Here is a 19,336-nt window from a genome sequence, read left to right on the forward strand (position 1 = left end):
TAAAAATTGGTAAGTTTTGTTGAAAATTTGCAAAGAAAATAGAAATGTTATTGATAAAAACATTCAAAAGCTGGTATCAAACCTTAATTTAAAAAGAAATGCAGAAGATATGTTTGAGCTTCTAAAGCCAATTGCAATTGCTCTAGATAAAATTCAAACCAATAATTGCTCCATTTCTGATGCCGTGCATTATTGGAAGGATCTCAAAAATACAATGAGACAGAACAAAGTGAGTAAAGACGTCGAAGATCACTTAAAGCGCAGATATGAAATGGCTTTGACACCTGCACACTTTCTGGCATACATGCTAGACCCAAGATATAATCAGAGCGAGCTCTCAGAAGAATAGAAGAGAGATGCAGTCAGTTTTGCAAAACTGAAATATCCATCTAACTCTATGCTTTCACTCATTATAAAATTTAATGCCAAAACTTCACCTTTTGAAGAACACTTTTTTGATCAAAAATGTAGTAAACGAAGTCACCCCTTATGAATGGTGGAAGATTCAGCAAACTGAAATAAACAAATTCAATGACAAAGTGTTCAATGAAATTGAGCAACTGATCACAGCAAAAGCCTCGTCTGCCAGTGTCGAAAGAATTTTTTCGAAATTTGGATTCGTACAATCAAAAATAAGAAACAAATTAGGATTGGAAAAAGTTTCAAAGCTAGTCTTTTTGTTCAAGGCTTTCAACTAAATGAATTTTTTCTAAAGACAGTTGGAGAAAACAATGGTTCTTTTGGTTTAAAGCAAAATATTTTTAATCTGTTACAAACAAAAACTGTAAAATTACATTTATGAATAAATATACAGGGTGTCCGAAAAGTCCTTGACACATTTAACCTAAAATACCATTGTTATGTGTCGAGGACTTTTCGGACACCCTGTATATGTAATGTATTCAACTCATTTCATAAATATGTGTATAAATCTTTTTACAATTACATAAAATCTACTTTACACCACAATAACATATGCATAAATACATAGCAACTTTTACATTATAAATTAATATTATTTTTATGTTATTTAGTACTTTGAACAAAAAGCAAGTTTTGAAGCTTTTCCAGAGCCTAATCAATTTTTGAGTTATGAATGATACCTAAATGATGAAAATATATGCACTGAACTTTTCTGAAGCTGGTTTTAGTAATGTTGAAGACTTTTAACGACGGTTGCACTGCATTTTTCAAATTCTTTTTCCTGGCTTTTCCACCACTCAGTCACTGTTGCAGAAGATATAACGTTTTTGGCAAAAAAAACTTCTTGAAATAGAATTTGCTACACATTTATTTGTTCTAAAGAGTTTGCATTTAATATTTTTTAAACTTCAATGCTGGATGCAACATGTATGCCAGTAAATAAGCTGTAATTTAAGCCATGTTACACCAATTTTTGTATTTTTGATTTGGTTCTTTGTTTTAGCGATAGTCGATATCTTTTCCAAGTCTTTCCAAAATAAGAACGGAGTCGAATATAGAGCAGCACTTTTTTTAAAACTTTGTCAGTACAACAGCAATCGATTTTTTGACTGTTCAATCATGTACTGTTGTACATTTTGCTTTACTTCAATACTGCCGTCATACGCATAGTTGCCGTAACTCCACTTTTTGTCGATTTTGAGTTATTGCGATTTTTGGGTACTATAGGCCATTACGCATGTGTGTACGAAAGGATATATTCGGTTGAAGCGTCCTTCCCACCTAAATCGATAGCCAGTTTTGCCGCAACTCCTCCAAAATGCAGTCGGACTCGGCATAAATGCCGCAAATCCAATCATAGGCATAAATGCCGCAACTCCGCACGCGTGGTGGAGTTACTGTGTTTACGCTTAGGAACGGACCAGAGACACGATGCGCGAAAGGGCCAGCGCGGAAGTTTCAGCTGGTGATGTTTACTTTGCAAGGTAGACTGTGGCACACCTTCATTTTATTTTAGTACGTGGACGTGTGATCTTGACCTATCTAGTGTGCCCGAGTGAATTATTGTTCAGCAGCAATAGTGCATACCTAAAAAAAAGTGCTCTTGGAGACTTCAAAAGTCAGGTGAGTTTATTTTTATTCTGTAATTCACTAAAAACTTACACTAAAGTTTGTGTATTTATTAGTGCAATATTGCAGTTACTAGTTTTAATTACGTAGACTAATTAGGTGGGACAACGGCTTTTAACAAGAGTCACCTTTTTAATGAGTTTTCTGTCTGTTAGGGTATAACAAATTGACCGCCACAATGGAAACCGATCCAGAGGAGCGGGAGGCAGTTAAATTGGATCAAGATGACAACAACAGTGCATCTTCACCAAAAGCGGGCCCGTCCCACATTAATACGAGTTCAAACCGCTCCATGCTAAATCCAAATTTTGTTTGCACTGATTCTTCGGATTCCAGTGATTGTGATCCGTTTGATTACTATATACGATTAACGGAAGCAAAGAAAAATAGGGCAAACGGCAGCAGCAGCACTGAACTGGGACAGTCCACTTCAAATACCGGTACTCCGAGCGTTAAGGAATCTGATGTAGCCGAAAGTTTGACGAAGAGGGGTGCCACTAGAAAGAGAAAAATGTACAGCCAATCTGTAAATGACAGGAAAGAGGATCAACGGTCAAAGAAAGTTAAACAACATCAACTCAAAGCTAGTTGCGCTTGCACCTTTAAAGCTTGCGGTTCAAAAATTTCCAATGATCGAAGATACGTCTTAAATTCTGAATATTGGGCTATGAAACCGAATGAACAGCAGCTTTTTGTTTCGTCGTGTGTAACACAATCGGTAGTTAAAAGAAGGCGCCGCGAGAATGCTGATAAACGCAAGAGATCTGTTACGTACGAGTTAAAAGATGAAAACGGAAAAGCTTGCCATGTGTGTAAAACATTCTTCCTTACAACTCTTGGTTATAGTGCTAAAAACGATAGAATCATTGTTAAGGTCCTGAACGGCGATAAAGTTTTTGGTAACTATGTGACTGCTGATAAAAGAGGTCGGTATGAAAGAGACAAAACAACCAGAGATCTTATAAATAAACACATAGAATCTTTTTCGCCTAGCGTGTCTCATTACCGTAGGGAGCACGCTCCGAACAAAAGATATTTGCCAAACGACGTAACGGTCACTGATATGCATGCGGATTTTGTTGAAAAGTATCCAAATATTACGTGTTCGTATGATTTGTACCGAAAATGTGTCAAAGCTTTGAATATTTCGTTTACCAAACTTGGTCATGAAGAGTGCGATCATTGCGAAATTTTTAAGCTACATGACCCTCTGCATACAGAGGATTCTTTGTCAAGTGACTGTACTTCTTGTATTGAATGGAAAAAACATATTGAGAAAGCAACAGCAGCGCGAGAAAAATATCGCGCCGACAGCCAAACTACTTCCGCCGAGACCTTGTACGTTTCTGCTGATCTAGAAAAAGTAATTATGTTACCGCGAATTGACATGTTTAAAAAGGTATTATTTTGTCCAAGAATCGTTGTATTTAATGAGACTTTCGCTCCGTTAGGCGATAAGCCGCAGGTACCCCCCCTTTTGCCTGCCTATGGCATGAATGCACTTCTGGGCGCAAAAAAGATCTTGTAAGTGCTTTCCATTCGTTTTTTGTTTGTCAATGGGACATACTTTATTTAGTTATCTGGCTGGATAATTGCGCCGGTCAAAATAAAAATTGGACTCTCATTTCGTACATCGTAAAAATAGTTAACTCCAACGAAATAGCTGCAAACTCTATTACCTTACGTTATTTTGAGCCTGGCCATACTTTCATGGCGGCTGATAGTTTTCACCACCAGGTCGAACTATCACTGAAACGTCAAAAAAAAACCTACGACTTTTCGGATTTCGTTAAAGCTGTCGGTGAAGCCAATTCTGGCAAAGTTAAGGTGAAAGAGATGGGTCAAAGCGATTTTTTGGAATGGAAAGATGAGTCATCACAATACAAAATAAGTCGGGCCAAGCCAAGGCCCTACTTAAAAGATATCGTCGAAATTGTTGCGGAGAGGGGACAGCAAAACGTTAAATATAAAACTGACTGAGAAAAGGAGTACATTCCACTCAATTTCCTTTCAGTAAAGGCACAAAAATACAAGGGCATGCCGCAATCGATTTCCGAAGCACGGGGCATTTCAGCTGAAAGAAAAGAAGGAATTTTAAAAACCTTGCTCCCCCTCATGCCAGAAAACAGACGGCTATTTTGGGAAAATCTTCCAGTGAATAACAAGGCTGCAGATCTCCGCAGCAATGTCGACGATGGCTAGAAAAATGTCATTTAATCAATGTTATTTAAGTTGTAATCCTGACAGCTCTATAGTTTTGTCAATTTTTGTATAAATATCTCCTTTGAATGGTATTTAAATTGTAATACTGAAAGCGCTATACTTTTGTAAATTTTTGGATAAATATGTCATTCGAAAAATGGTATTTAACATGCAAATTTTTACAACCAGACACGTTACTGACCTGGTATCAACTTGTGAATAACAAGTAAGACTTTTTGTTTTGTTTTTGATGTAATAAAACTTATTTGGCTGGTGTTAAAGGTTCATTTTTAATTTAATTCATCCTTTTTATTTACAAAGCAAAAGTTAAATAACAAATATAAAGTACAATTTCACTGAATGGTGTTTCAAATCGTAACTTTGTAGCCGAAATCACGCTAAAGAAGGGAGTTGCGGCATTTCTGCTGCTCCAGAATGAAGTCGTATACTACGCATAAAAGCCGTAACCGCCATTTTAGCCCCAAATTTTGGAAAATCGTCCAATTTAACGATCTTATGTCAAAGAGCATCCAAAATACCTCCTAGTAACATAATCACCAAAAGAGTTGTCGCAATTTAAATTGGTGGCCCAAGCGAAAGAAACTAAATCGCCCTTCCTGAACATTTACCTAAAGTGGAGTTACGGCAACTATGATTATGACGGCAGAATATTTGCGACATTGTATATATAAAAATCAGCATTATGTAAGATCAGAAAGAAAAAATATGAAAATTGTTCTTTTGAAAAGATTATGCTTAAAAATATAACTTTTACCTGTATTCGATAATTATTCATAGTATGTTGGTTTTATAAAGTTTTTTCTTGGATCTTCATTATATTTTATCTTAACCAGCATCACAACCATTTCTTGAAGTATTTTGTATCATAAAGGGTCTATATATACATGCATACTAATATGTTAATCAAGTCAAAAATTTCAATCAATTTTTCCCCGCAGAAAGCTATTTTAATTATTTAATTTAGTTACAAGATTTTGTTCTTATCTCCAGGGCCGATCCTAGGGTGTTGGCCGCTCGTGTGCAAAGACCTAATGTGCCGCCCCTCAAGAGTAATTTGCATATTTTGACTAATCTTTAACATCTATATAAATCTTTCTTTAAATTTCGATGCCAAGCTCAAATTTAAAAAATGGGGGGGAGGGGGGGGACAGAAGAATGATCTTATAAAAAGGAAGAAATTTTTTATAGTAAGAAACTCTTTAGGTACAATTCATATCTTTGAAGAAAGTAATAGATACCAAAATTTACTAGTCGTAAAATGCATTTTATGGTCTTTCTTCGGTGACATCACAGCAGGAACATCACGGAGGAAGGGGAAGCGTGGGGGGAGGTGTCAGGGGTTCAGGGGAGGAGGATTGCTCCAAGAAAAGCATCGAAATTGGCACATGAAAAATATTTTTAGTTAATCTTTAGTTGTGTTTGGTTGCAAGGACAAAAGAGTCAAGTATATTCAAGGTGCATGGAGAAAGTGACGTCAAATATCGCAATTTTAGGAACTTTTTCGAGATTTTAGGTGAAAGTAATGTTGCAGTTCTTTCCTAAAATTGTTTCAAAATTGAAATCAATTTGAAGTTATTTTTAAAGACCATAGCTTAGGAAGGATCAGCGTTTTTCTCCGAAACTGAAATTTTAAACCCGCAATTTTCGGTTACCTTTGTTGACGTTGTCAGTCGTCTCCCATTGAAAGATTTCGAAATATAAGTTTAAAACGCAAATTTAGGCCGTCTTTGGTGATGGTAGGGGATCTGGCGGCTATCCTCCGTTATTTTCTCGGCACTATTTTTTCAAAAACCCGTTTTTGGCTAGATTTGAAAACAATAGGGGAAACGTGAAAATATTCCGAACCAAAATATTTTTCGGAACAGAAATCCATTATAGGCTATTTTTGGGAAGGAAGGATTTTGGGGCTCTTAAGCGGATATTTCTAAAATCGCAATTTTATATGATCTTTGGTGACGTTAACAAAACTGGGAAGCTTCTACGGATCTTTCGGATATTTTTCAACATTAATATCTGAAAAATATAACTATAGACTTTCGTCCACCTCACCTCGACGATTGATGGATATGCCTTAGCGTCGTGAAAAGTTACATAAGCCTGGCAGTTCTCCTCTGGAGTTCTTTAGAAATATAAGCCCCAAAATCTTATTTTAAGCATTGTTTGATAACGATGGGACTAAGAGCGGGCGGGGGTTTAGTATGCCCTCACGAACTGTGTTTTTGAAACTGAAGTCAATTTCAGGCTAGTTTAGGCAGGAAGCTGTGGTTCCACGGAACTGTCTAAAAATGAAATTTTCATGTATAGTCAGGGGTCTGGCCAGAGCAAATTTGGGTCCATTAACGGACCCTTCACAAAAATCCAATCAACCAAAACGGACCTTTCACAAAAATCCGATCAACCAAAACGGACCTTTCACAAAAATCCGATCAACCAAAACGGACCCTTCACAAAATTCTGGTAAACAAAAACGGATCTTTCACAAATTGTTTATTGAAAGAGCAAATCTCAAATTAAAATAATACAGCATATTTAAAGTTAAATTAGAGGAATCAACTTATACAAAATCAGCTAATTTTGCAAAAGGAAAAAAAAAAATCGGCACTCTTGTGACGCTCCTGCAAGCCATAAATAATTACTACCGCCAAATAAATATAATGCCTGTTGTTGGTTTCTTTGAAAGAAATTAACAGCTGAAAGTCAGTTTGGTTTATAATTTTGCTTGTTTGTTTTATGCAGCGGTGTTGTTGTAAACTTCTTTGGAAAAGCGTCAACATTCTCTGAATAGGCGTAGTAAGCACTTTTCTCCCCACTCATGATTTAAGCATTAATAATATACAGCGAAATGAATTTAGAACTGCAAAGGATAGTATGGGTGGGGCGGATGTGATAGCTTCAGATAGGGTTACAAAATTTAAATTTATCGCCACTTAGTGTCTGGTGGTGCGATGTTAAACTGTTATTTTGGGAGAAAGTTATATGGGTTTGGTTTTTCGATACTAAAAAGGATAATTAACTTTAAATAAACTTTTATTTACCGTTATTTTTTTTCTATAGATGTCTACATTTTGAAAAACGCAATCTTTTTACATCCGATATGAGAATCATATTTCATTCTTTTTTTCAAGCTAACTTCGTTTTATTAGGATGCAAATAAATGAAAAGTCTCTTTATTTTTATAACAAAGCTTATTTCAAGTTTTTAAAGGGGAATTCCATTTTCTTTTATGAGTCAATAATTAAAAGGCTGAATCGATGGTTTATTTTTTATTTTATTTATTTATTTTTGATTCAACTGTGTCCAGATATTAATGATATGTTTATCATAGGACTCTAAAATGCAATTCAAAAGTAATTTTATCAAAAATATTTAGTTTACAAGCCGTTTTTATACTTTTGATTCCTTCACTTTGAGGATTGCAATCTCTTTGCATCCGCTGTGGAAATCTGATTTTTCGAATTTTCGATGTTTAGTACGCTTAGTTGAGAGGTAAACAAATAAAATATTTTTTTATTTTTGTGAAAATCACGGAGTTTATAAGGTTTGAACGAAACTCTGTGCTCTTAAACAGTGTCTTGGGTTAAAAAGTTAAATGCTGAACCCCTGCCTAATTTTTTTTCTTACAGTTATTTTAAATACTATACAAAAAACATTTATAGTATAATTTAACATGATGTAGAATGGTAGATAAATATTGATACTTGAGGGGTGCCCATCTCCCAGGGAGCGATGCCTCCCTCCTCTCTTCAAATACTAGAAAAACACTCAAGAATGATATTCTCAACAGAAAAGAGAGAAAATACTCAACTTTAAGTGTCAATGATGCAGTTTCCACCATCTCAAGAGTCTAAGCTTTCGTTTTTACAAGAAAAAAAAAATTATTTGATTTTTCACAAAAATAATTGATTTTTCACAAAATTATTTTATTTTTCACAAAAAACGGACCCTGTGAAAAATCCTGGACAGACCCCTGATAGTGTGATTGCGTTGGAGAAAAGGGGGATTCGGGGTCTTTCCCCAAAAGTTCTTTGAAGCTGATGTTTGAAAAACGCAATATTAGTTCGTTTTTCAATACGTTAAGTGAGAGGGGGTGGAATTAGAGGCTTCTCTAAAGACGCTAATTGAAACTGTCTTTGGTAGTAATGTTTGCGAATGGATTTCAGGGTTCTGCACTGCAAAAATTTCGAAAAATGCCAAAGCAATTTTATATGACATTTGATGATAAGAAGGGCGTTCGTCTGAAAACACATTTTGGATTTTGGAGCCATCATTTTTAGGCTATGTTTGACTAAGTTAAAGTGGAAGAGGTGAATCAGAGACTTAATTGAGTCATTAAGATCGATGGTTCAACCAGTGAAATTTTCCAAAAGTAAAGTCATAGAAACGCAATTTTAAGCCTTCTTTAGTTTCGTCAAGGAGGTCATGGCATCTTTTTGGATCTTCGTTTTGGAGCCACATTTAAATTTGCTTCCCGGGGGCAAGGGCCCTGTCCTCCTAACTGATCTGAAACCGGACAGTTCATTCAAGATTTTAATCAGAAAAATTGTCGTAAAGAGGGAAAAGTACAACATTTTAGTTTGTCATTCATATATGTTACTCTCAACGAAGTCGCAATTTTCCACTTTCTCTCCACGCATCCACGATTGTTAAACACAGAGTTTGTTACATAGTTTGTTGTTTGAAATGCTTGCGAGAGTATCTAATCAGTATAGCTTTTTTTTTAATAAATAAAATATGTCTTCATTGTTTAAGTTTATAAAAACCTGGGGGGTAAACATTAGTGGCCGCCCTCAGTGCTCCTTTTAGACGGCACAATTTCATGCTTCAGAAGCTTTCCCCTCCCCTGTATCCATGCCTGATTACCAGTTCTGTCACAAACTTTGAAACCAAATGAAGCATGTGTGTTAAGAATAGATATTAATGGACAATGAACCAACACACTGTTTCCTAACATTCTATTTTTCTTAAACTATGCTATGCTGTCGGGAAATCGACACATACTTTGACAATTGAACATTTAAAAATCAACATATTTATTCTACTTATTATAAGTTATCTTGTGAGAAATTCTTGAGGAATCTTGCTTGATTTTATAAGAACTATATGATGCGGCCTGCGGCCTCCCCTTGCTTTGGCCGCCCTTGTGCGGGGCACACTCTGCACACCTGCTAGGATCGGCCCTGCTTATCTCTTTAATTAATCAAGAAATTAGGTATAATGTGACTATTGAATAATTGTTAATTACATGAAACCTTAATTACCTTCCGAAAATTAATTGTTTTTCTCGCAAATAGTATTTAAACCAAAAAAAAAAAGGTTTAAACCAAAAGAACCTGGTTTAAACCAAAAAAAAAGTTTTTTTTACCAACCCTGACTGCTCTAGTTCATCGCTTTTCAGGTATAGAGAAGTGTTAAGAAAAGTTCATATCTGCAATTGATGTTTTATCGAATTGATCTTCATGATTTACAAACTTTTCAAGACAACTGATTGTTATCATGGCCCAAGAGAGGATGACGAAAGGAATCAATTTATGTCTATGCCTAGTCAGTTTTTATTGCACCTGTACTTTGCTACTAAAGAAACAGCAAAATATGATGAAAACAAGCCAGTTCCTGGGAACAGTCAGATCCCATTAAATGCAAGGTAGAGCAATGTGAAGATAGGAACATTTGAAAAGGCATTTTGAAAGAATAAACAAAATAAAAAATGGTGGAAATAGTGACTTACTTGTTAAGGTGTATGGCTGCAGTCAGGGGGGGTCCCAACAGGAGGTCAATGTTCCCTTCCTTAAATTTCCTTATTTGGAAATTATTGTCCAAATGTCCCGATTTAATTTCCTTTTCATTAGATGTACGTATGTATGCATTCCATTATTTTATTCCTTCAACAAAACTTGAAGTTCCATTCGACAAATTCAGAATTTCACCTGCCTCAAAGATTTAAGTTTGGGGCGCCCCTGGCTGCAGCATCTGCATTCATGTATTTTTGAAGCATTTTTCTGAATCGTCTAGCTTAGGTAACATCCAACTCACCAAAGTCAGAAGCACTTCTGAGCTAAACTTTGAATGCAAGCAAACAGATTTCGGGTATGAACTGTATGCAAAACTCGAAGTTACGATACAATTTCAAGATTCAAAAATTAATACAAGAGAAAAAACATTTTCCTGTGAAAAAAAAACTATATTTCAACATACTGAATGTTATACAAAAAGAAAAAAAACATGTGTACAGTGATAGATGTCAATAAATGCAGTGGCTTACCACAATGCAAATTTTATACACATCTTTGTCTTCTTTTAGAGATTCCTGAAAACTAACATAATTGAAAGCTACAGAAAACTAGTCCATCAAAAACATATATCATTGGGCAGTATTCTGTTTATTCTACTGTTTCTTCTTTTTAAAAAATTTCTTCATATATTATCAATATTGTATAAAGATTATTCATTCTAAAAATAAAGAATTGTAAAAAAAAATATAATTCAATCGGATAGGGTACCTTTTGACTTTAGGGATAAATATACAAAATAAATTATTAATAATTAATTTTCAAAAGCCCTTTCTGCTTTGTTTACTTTTCTCCTTCAAATATGCATGTTTCTTGCATAGAGAGTTTAGATAAACATACGATGATATAAGTTTTGCATAATATTCCCACTCTCAAAGCCAAAAAAAAAATATCTGTGGCACCGATATTTGCCCTTTTTTGTCGATATGTGCCAAAAGGTTACTGCTAATTACATTTTTAACATATAATGGGTGTGCATATAATTAGGTTTTCAACTTTCACAATTTTTTTTTATTTAATACCTCTTTCGTTAGCCCCACATCATACTCTGATACAGTGGTGACGAACCTATGGCCAGCAAAGCTGATCCATGTGGCTTCTTGTTTCATTTAAGTTAGTGGCGACCAAACCTACGGCCCGCTAATCTGATTCGTGTGGCCCTATGTATTGTTCAGTGATACAAATTGAAAAGCACAATCAGCAACAATGTCACAAATCTGGTTCCAAATCTTAAAAAATTGGTCTCTGAAAAGCATGCATAAGTAATGATAGCAATAATTATTGGTTTGAATTTTTTTCCCCTTTTCTTTTACAAAATATTTTGAAATTTTATGTGTTCTGGCCTGCAAGAATGATTTTAATATGAGGTGCAGCCTCCGGCAGAAAAATGTAGGGCCCCACTGGTTTAAATGATACAAATCAAGGATCATGTTTAATAACAATGATTCAAAATTGAAGGTCACCCTTGACTAGAGGTTATCAAAGCCTGACTGCAGATGGGGAGGTTTTAGGTTTGAATCCCGACTTGGGCATAGGTGTACTTTCTCTCTCTTGTCCTTTCCATGTGTTAATGCGATCTTGTGCTGTGAATCGTTGCCTACTCTTAAACGGGTCCTTATGGCACATATATGCTGTAGAAGTCGGACTTCACACCAAATTACGATACAGTCAGGAAAGTGTATCAGTGCATCCCAAATTGCTAGCCTATGCTAGCACAAGACAGCAAATTTGAAGTTAAATATTAATAAATTTGTTTCTGAAAACAGATGAAAATTATTAAAGAAGCATCAAGTAATAATAACAACAATTATTGGTTTTTAATTAATTTTCCTTACCTTTCCATATTATTTAGAAAATTTTTAAATGTTTGAAAATTGTGCGTTCTACCTCGTGAGGATCAAACATGCGTGGCAACCCTCAGATGGAAAGAAAGTGGCATAACTGCTCCAATAGATCCCATATAGGGGGCTAATGGCACGAAAGCCTGATATCAGAAAACGGGGGCACACCATGGACAGTTTTTAAATGCATTTGTTATTTTCTCTGGGGTGGGGGAGGGGGAAAACCTATAGAAAACTTCTTGCAAAAACAAAAAGTCCTCAAATAAAGTTTTGATTTTGTTAAATAAAAAATATATATCCTTTTTTAAATTGGTTCTTATTGTATCCATGTTTATCTTTTTTATACAGCACAATTTTTAATTTGTTATACTTTTCTTTGCGTATCACAATTTTAAGGATACCTGAATTTTTTTTTTCCTCAGTCATTAGAAATAAAATGACTTAGCAATAACCTGTACTTGCATCCTTCAAGATGCATCGCGATATTTTACTACCGAAAATATTCATTAAAAAGTCCAAGAGTAGACACTCTTTCTGCTTGGAGAGGATATAACAAAAGTAAAAAATGAAAGACTACACAAAATTCAAAATAAAAAATTAGAAACGCCATAAGAAATTGAAAGATTATGAAATAGCAAAACAATATAAGTGTCAAAAATATGGATTTAATTTTGTGTATAATAAATATATTATGAATAGTCGAATCCATGCAAATCAAGCACGAAATATAAAAATAATGAGTTAAGAATAACAGCAAAAGAATTAAGATGAGAGAATAATTCATTCTAAAATAGCGGTTGTTTGTTTATCAACAAGCTAAAAAATCAACCAATGAACAGCCGGTAGCACTGAACGTAAGGGTTGCGGTCGACGAACCTCATCGGTCTACCGGTAAGTAACCGGTTACAAACCGCAGCGTTCTATGATCAACCGGTTACCATCCTAAGCAGTTGATTGGAGCACGTGATCATTAGCTGTCACGTGATTAACTAACCGAACATCTGTCCTCAGCTAAAGAATTCTAGATCAGTATGAAAATAGTATATGAGTTTGTTCGACGAGCACGACCGAGAGCGACCGGTTAGTAATCACGTGATAGCTAATGATCACGAGCTCCAATCAACTGCTTAGAATGGTAACAAGTGCGGTAACCGGTTGATCATAGAACGCCGTGGTTAGTAACTGGTTACTTACCGATCGACCGGTGAGGTTCGTCGAACGCAACCTATGTGTGCAGCAAATGCAGTGTTTCTGGTTGAGTAATTATTTGAGTATGTTAAAAAAATAGTATTTGTTTTCGTATTAAAAAATTAACTGTTAACTGGCTGTCTGTAACAAAAGCAGGTAGATAAGCAGTTCGTCTTGTTCTAATTGGTCAATATTATTAAGGAATGCTCTAACATTGGAGAATATAAACCACGCCTTAAAGCAAAGCAATTCTAAAATGGCTTATCGTACTGAAGGATTTGACGGCTCTATAGCCAGAGGTTGATTCCCCAAAACAAAAAGAAAAATAATCGTCATAACTCGCAAAATGAGATTACATATCTCTTGAAAAATAAATTACTATTATATTTTCCTATTTTCATTGTGACAAACCAGCCAAATAGGAATGACACTTTTTGAGACTCTTTAATTTCACGCCGGCTGCTTAAGCAGTCATGTTCAAATCGTTGATTGTAGGTGGTGGCTTTTTTTTTATAAGCACCAACACCTCTCTCATCACCCAACGGATGTTGTTACCTTCGCAACGGCGGGGTGTGAATTGTTTACAGAAAGGATAAGACTCTAAAATTGATTTAATTAACGGTGTGTTCTTTCCCTATCATGTAAAAAAATCGTAGAAGTATTGACATGCATGTGCGTTTAATTTCGGCTATCCTGTTAATTTAGCGACGGTGTTCTGATTCGTTTTCAATAGTCGCAATCATGTCGTGCTGTGGCCGTCAAAGTTCGGAACTTAAAGACAGCAAGCCCAGAGAATGTACTGATATTATTTGTTTAGCAATTTTCGCCTTATTTTGGGGTCTCCTAATATTTGTTGCCGCTTTTGCGTTTGTTATTGGAGCCCCAATGCGACTGGCCTATGGACAAGACAGTTTCGGAAACACATGTGGCATGCCTAACGAAGAGTTGGGAAACATGACTTTCTCTGGAATGGACCTCACCGATCGACCTTACCTTTTCTTTCTCAATATGTCCAATCTTCAGGAATCTCTTAAGATTTGTGTCAAGAAATGTCCAGACAGAATGCTTCAGAGTGATAATGACGTACGAGAATTCGAAAGAGACACTGGTTCAAGCCTATGCCGTTATGATATTGCACAATTCATGCAAAGAAGTGTTCTATACCCAATGCCAAAAAACAAAAGTACCGACCCATATTTTCTGAGAGCAGAAGAGAGGATTGGACATTACGCTTGCCCCTTCCCGCCAGTTTATGCAACAAAACCACTCTTAAACCGATGTGTACCACTACCAGTTGCAAATCTTGCAGGAAACATCATGTACAGTATCTATGCCTATCTGAACAATTTTGACACAATCCAGCAAGTAGTAAGCGATATCTATGCTGCAAGGTATGAAATCCTGGGCATGACTGGACTGGCACTGGTACTTTCCTTTATCATGGCTTTCACAATCCATTGCCTGGCGTCATTTGTGTCTTGGATCATTATGGTTGTTGCCAGCATTGCATCGGTGGCTGGAACTGGTGTTCTATGGTGGACATACGCAGACATCAAGTGGCAGTTAGATTTGACCCCATTTGACCAGCTGCTTGCCGAGGCCGCCCAGAATGAACGTACTTTTCTCATTTACTCCATTTTGGCCACACTGTTTACTGTTGTCCTGCTGCTCATTGTTCTTGTACTCAGAAAAAGAGTACACGTTGTGGTAAAGTTGTTTACCGAATCGGGTCGATGCATTAGGAGCATGCCATTACTTCTCTTGCAACCACTGTGGACATTCATTGCTCTTGCTTTATTTTTTGCTTTCTGGGTTGGTGTACTAGTTGCTTTAGCAACAGCATATTACCCAGTGAAGAATGAAATTGGGGATCCCCTGAAACACGGCCCTGTCCCATCAAACCATACGGAGTTGCTTCCAAGATCAGAAGAAGAGGCTCTTTTAAACCGAGCATTTACTTTAGTCTCCTTCAGCGAAGGTTCATGGGTCCAGTACATGTGGTGGTACCTCATCATTGCCCTGGTGTGGACAAGTGAATTCATCCTCGGTTGCCAACAAATGGTCATTGCTGGATCTGTGGCGACTTGGTACTTCTCCAAAGATAGGGACGCGTTGTCCTGCACTGTGGGTAAATCAGCATTCAAACTCTTCATCTATCACATGGGATCTGTCGCACTGGGTTCTTTTCTAATCACACTCTTCAAGATCCCACGTCTCATCCTCACTTACGTCATCAGCAAGATGCGAAAGCACCAGGACATTGCTTGCGTATCTTGGTGTCTTAAGTGCTGCATTTGCTGTCTCTGGTGCATGGAGAAATGCATTCGTTACCTTAACCATAATGCCTACACGATTGTGGCTATTCGAGGCATCAGCTTCTGCCCAGCTGCCCGCGAGGCTTTTGATGTCCTCGTCTCCAACGCCCTTCAAGTTGCAACGATCAACAGTGTGGGGGATTTCATCCTCTTCCTGGGTAAATGTGCCGTGACCGCCATCACAGCATTTGTGGGCATCCTGGTCATGAGAAATGATCCAGAACTCCACTTTTATGCCATTCCAGTGTTCCTAGTAGCAGTGTTCTCCTATTTCATTGCACATTGCGTCCTCTCAGTCTATGAGATGGTCATTGACACACTATTCTTGTGCTGCTGTGAAGACCTTTCGAGGAATGATGGTTCCAAAGAGAAGCCATATTTTGGTGGGAACTTGGTACAGTATTTGAAGGGGGGCGAAGGAGGACAACCTCTAAACAGAGTTGGGGGAGATGTGTCAGAAGCAGAATGATTGAAACTTTTTCACCCTGGTCATATCAATTTTTTTACACTGTCATTTTCCCACCTTGTCTCTTTGTGGTAAATACAAGTCATTTTACTAATAAATGCCTTGATTTTATTATATATTTTGACATTAATGTTGTTCACAAACTATAACATCATACTCAGTGCTTAAAATATAGACCTTATATTTAAATGTATATTATTTAACCAAGATTTCAATCCCGGAAAAGTGACACAGAAGACCAAGCTCAAAAAAAAAAAAAAAAAAAAGGAACTGTGTCTGTAATTGTCTCACAAACTAAATTTTATACATTTGAATTCAATAATAAATTATCAGTAAAAACTAGAATATATATATATTCAGTAATTGGTTGAAATATGAAATAAAGCCTCTTTTTTAATAAAATAAGTATTGTCATAGAGTTTTGTCGAAACCAGTTCTTCCCCCTCAAAAGGACAAAGATTGTAAAAAAGAAAAATGTGTGTCTAAAATGCTTTCCCACTATTCAGCCATTTTTAAAGGTCAGTAAGCAGGATTGTCTGGTATTTTCCGTCTCGGAGAAAAACCGCTCTGACAAAATATTATTTTGTTCATTTATTTATTTTTTTCCTGTATATTAAAATTTACAAATTAAAAATGTTGAACTAAGCACAATAATAAATAAATATGTTGATCACTGTCCGCCTCTGGCAAGTTGAGCTCTGCTGGTCGGCCGATTAAATGATTCCATTTGTTAAAATAGGGGTGAGGAAAAATGGCTGAAGTTCAAAAGGCTAAATGGTAGCTCAACTCTGCACCAAACAATTCCTCTTCTTACTAATTGCTCTCCCTTGAAAGAAATGGACTTTTTCACAAGGCCATAGATCAACTTCTTGGAGGCAGACAGTATTTTCATTTTAAATCTAAATATTACACATACAGTATTTGTTTACGCAATTGTTTGTGAAATACTTAAAATGAAAACGAAAAAAGAGGATAAAATCTTAATGATAAGATGTTTATAAAAAAAATGATTGTAGTTGTTAAATTAAAGTGCTTTAAATAACAATTAATAAAACATGCACTTCTGGAAATTCTTTTTGGGAAGTGCAGTGAAAAATTGTTTATTATTGCTGCATGGATTTGAGCTGGAATACTTTTTCAAAACCTTGACAAAAGTGACCCATTTCAACTCAATGGCAATTACCCTTCCTGATTACCACAAAAATGAATAAACATTATCAAAGTCAAGCTTCAACTTGTCAGAGCTATACATTATACATTGAAACAAAATGTACTTAATTTGACATTAATGTAAATTTAAAGCAGAGCTATTTTGTTTTGGTTCCAAGTGTTTTATTTTTATGTACAGGAATTAGCTGCATCGCCCGGCTTTTGCACAGTCTACCACAAAAATAACAGGTCGAGTGACGGGTGTTCATCATTTAGGCTTAAATAATGGGAAAAAAACAAAAATACTAAAAATTTTCTTCAAATTATGGCAGATCTAAAAGTTCCGCATAAATTAAATGCTACCCTCCATTAATGTAACTAAAATCCTTGATTATCTTCTACAGTACAAAAAAAAAAAAGGCAAAAAAATAAATAAATAAAAAGGGAAATTTTTACCTCAATGCAAAAGCAAGAATTTTATTTGTTTATGGTCAAGAAAAAGTTGCGAGAGATCTTTCTTCTCAATGATTTTGTTAACACTAATTAAAACTGAGCTCTTGGCAGATGATAAATTTCTGATTTCATATTGATGCTCCAATAATTCTGGGAAAAATGTTTGTAACTTTTTCTCTTAGTGATTTCACAGCCTTGGGTTTTTTGAAACTCAAAGGAAGTAAATCTTCAGGGGTATTTTTCGCGTGCTTTCGAATAAATTCAGGACAATTGGATAAATTTCTGGGGTAGAAAGAGCCGTTATTGCGCCCTAAAATTAAAATTTGAATGGTTTGGTACTTTTTTGGCATTTAGAAAAACCCCTTACATTCCTTCTTTGGTGCCCAAGTACCTCCCTGCCAAACGTGATTGAGATTTGACGTAAACTGGATTCGTATAGGGAACATACATACAATTCTTTGCTTTATTAAAATAGATGTTTCTCTTGTGGTATCCTAGGTTATTTTAAAGAAAAATTAGATTTAAAGAAAAAAATAAATCTTGACAAATATTTAATTGAAAATAATAATAATTATGTAATTGAAATTCTAACAAATATTTTAATTTAAAATACAATATGATACAGACATTTACCATATATAGTCATAAATAACAGGGAGAAAAAAAATTGAAAACCCTTGTTGTTGAGCTCTTAGTTTTTTAAAAAATCAAACGATTGGCCTCTATTTGTGAATATAAACTTTGTAATTGTTGAAAATTAAATGTAATGAATATTCTTAAGTTGAAAAATGTCTGATTTTTATTCTTTTACACCAAAAAGAGTTTACTTCTGTAGTCGCGATTTTGGAAAAGTTTTGATTTTGCTGCTACGATATTTTGTTACTTGTTACTTTTATTTTGAATAAAAACAAAAAAGCTTTTGCCCTGTATTATGTGTTTTTTTTAATGTGCATTTATTTGCGGCTATTGAGAAAATTTGAATATGGCAAGTCCCACACTTTGCGTAATCGGTCGTTTACTGTAAAGAGCCTTTATTTCACAGTCAATCCATATAAAATTATAGTAGAATGTGTAAGTATTTTCTTTAGTGAATGTTGAAAATGGTTTGACTAAAATCGGTAAATGTTCATTGTTTCAATTTTTTCCCCCGTGTATTGTTCAGGAACATTTTTCAGAAAATCCTGCCCCGTGTAGTATAAGTCGATCCCCTAACTTTTAACCTCATTTTTGTACTAAATTTCTCAACTTATACAAGAGTATATAAAGAACTTTTTTCATTCGATTGCATTATGATTCATAAAAAAGTAATATGTGAGGTTGTTTGTTTTTAATTAATAAATTTCTTTTATTTATTTTCAAATATTTATACCGTGAAAAATTAACCCTTTCTTTTCTAGTAATGTAAAATACTAATGTAATGCAACTATGTTCAACTGCTTCATTTTGTTGAATTTAATTACTTCTACAGTAAAAAATTAGTTGCACCAGAGTTTAATTAACATTTTCTTGTATAAATTTATTTGATTATGATTAATAATACAATCATTTTATTTTAATTTATGATTAATTAAAGAATATTTTATTATTGACAATTTTTAAAACTACAATTTAGTTGAATTACATAATAATTTTCTTGCATCATAGCAACAACTTTGCATATTAAGCATAGGGAAAATCAGTAGATTTGCATTTTGTCCTATTTCTTTTGCCGTCCCGAGCTTTTTACAAAAAAATTGGATAAACGCCAACCCTGTCCATAAGATTATCTTATGCTCAAAATTTTAAAAAGTATTTATTTTCTTGTACATAAGAGGTTAAAAACGTTCTGGTTCAGATATGTTAGCATTGAACCAAATAATTGAA

The 19,336-nt window shown here is 35.1% G+C and overlaps 1 protein-coding gene across 1 annotated transcript; it reads left to right on the forward strand.

The window, feature by feature from the left end:
* The first annotated feature begins 13,668 nt into the window (after window positions 1-13,668).
* LOC129229306 (choline transporter-like 1) lies at window positions 13,669-18,220 on the forward strand. The gene has a single exon (XM_054863589.1). It carries the CDS (start codon window positions 13,832-13,834, stop codon window positions 15,872-15,874), a length of 2,043 nt encoding a protein of 680 aa, XP_054719564.1. The 5' UTR covers window positions 13,669-13,831; the 3' UTR covers window positions 15,875-18,220.
* The last annotated feature ends 1,116 nt before the right edge of the window (window positions 18,221-19,336 follow it).

This window comes from Uloborus diversus, chromosome 9, assembly GCF_026930045.1.
Source record: "Uloborus diversus isolate 005 chromosome 9, Udiv.v.3.1, whole genome shotgun sequence".
Classification (NCBI taxonomy): domain Eukaryota; kingdom Metazoa; phylum Arthropoda; class Arachnida; order Araneae; family Uloboridae; genus Uloborus; species Uloborus diversus.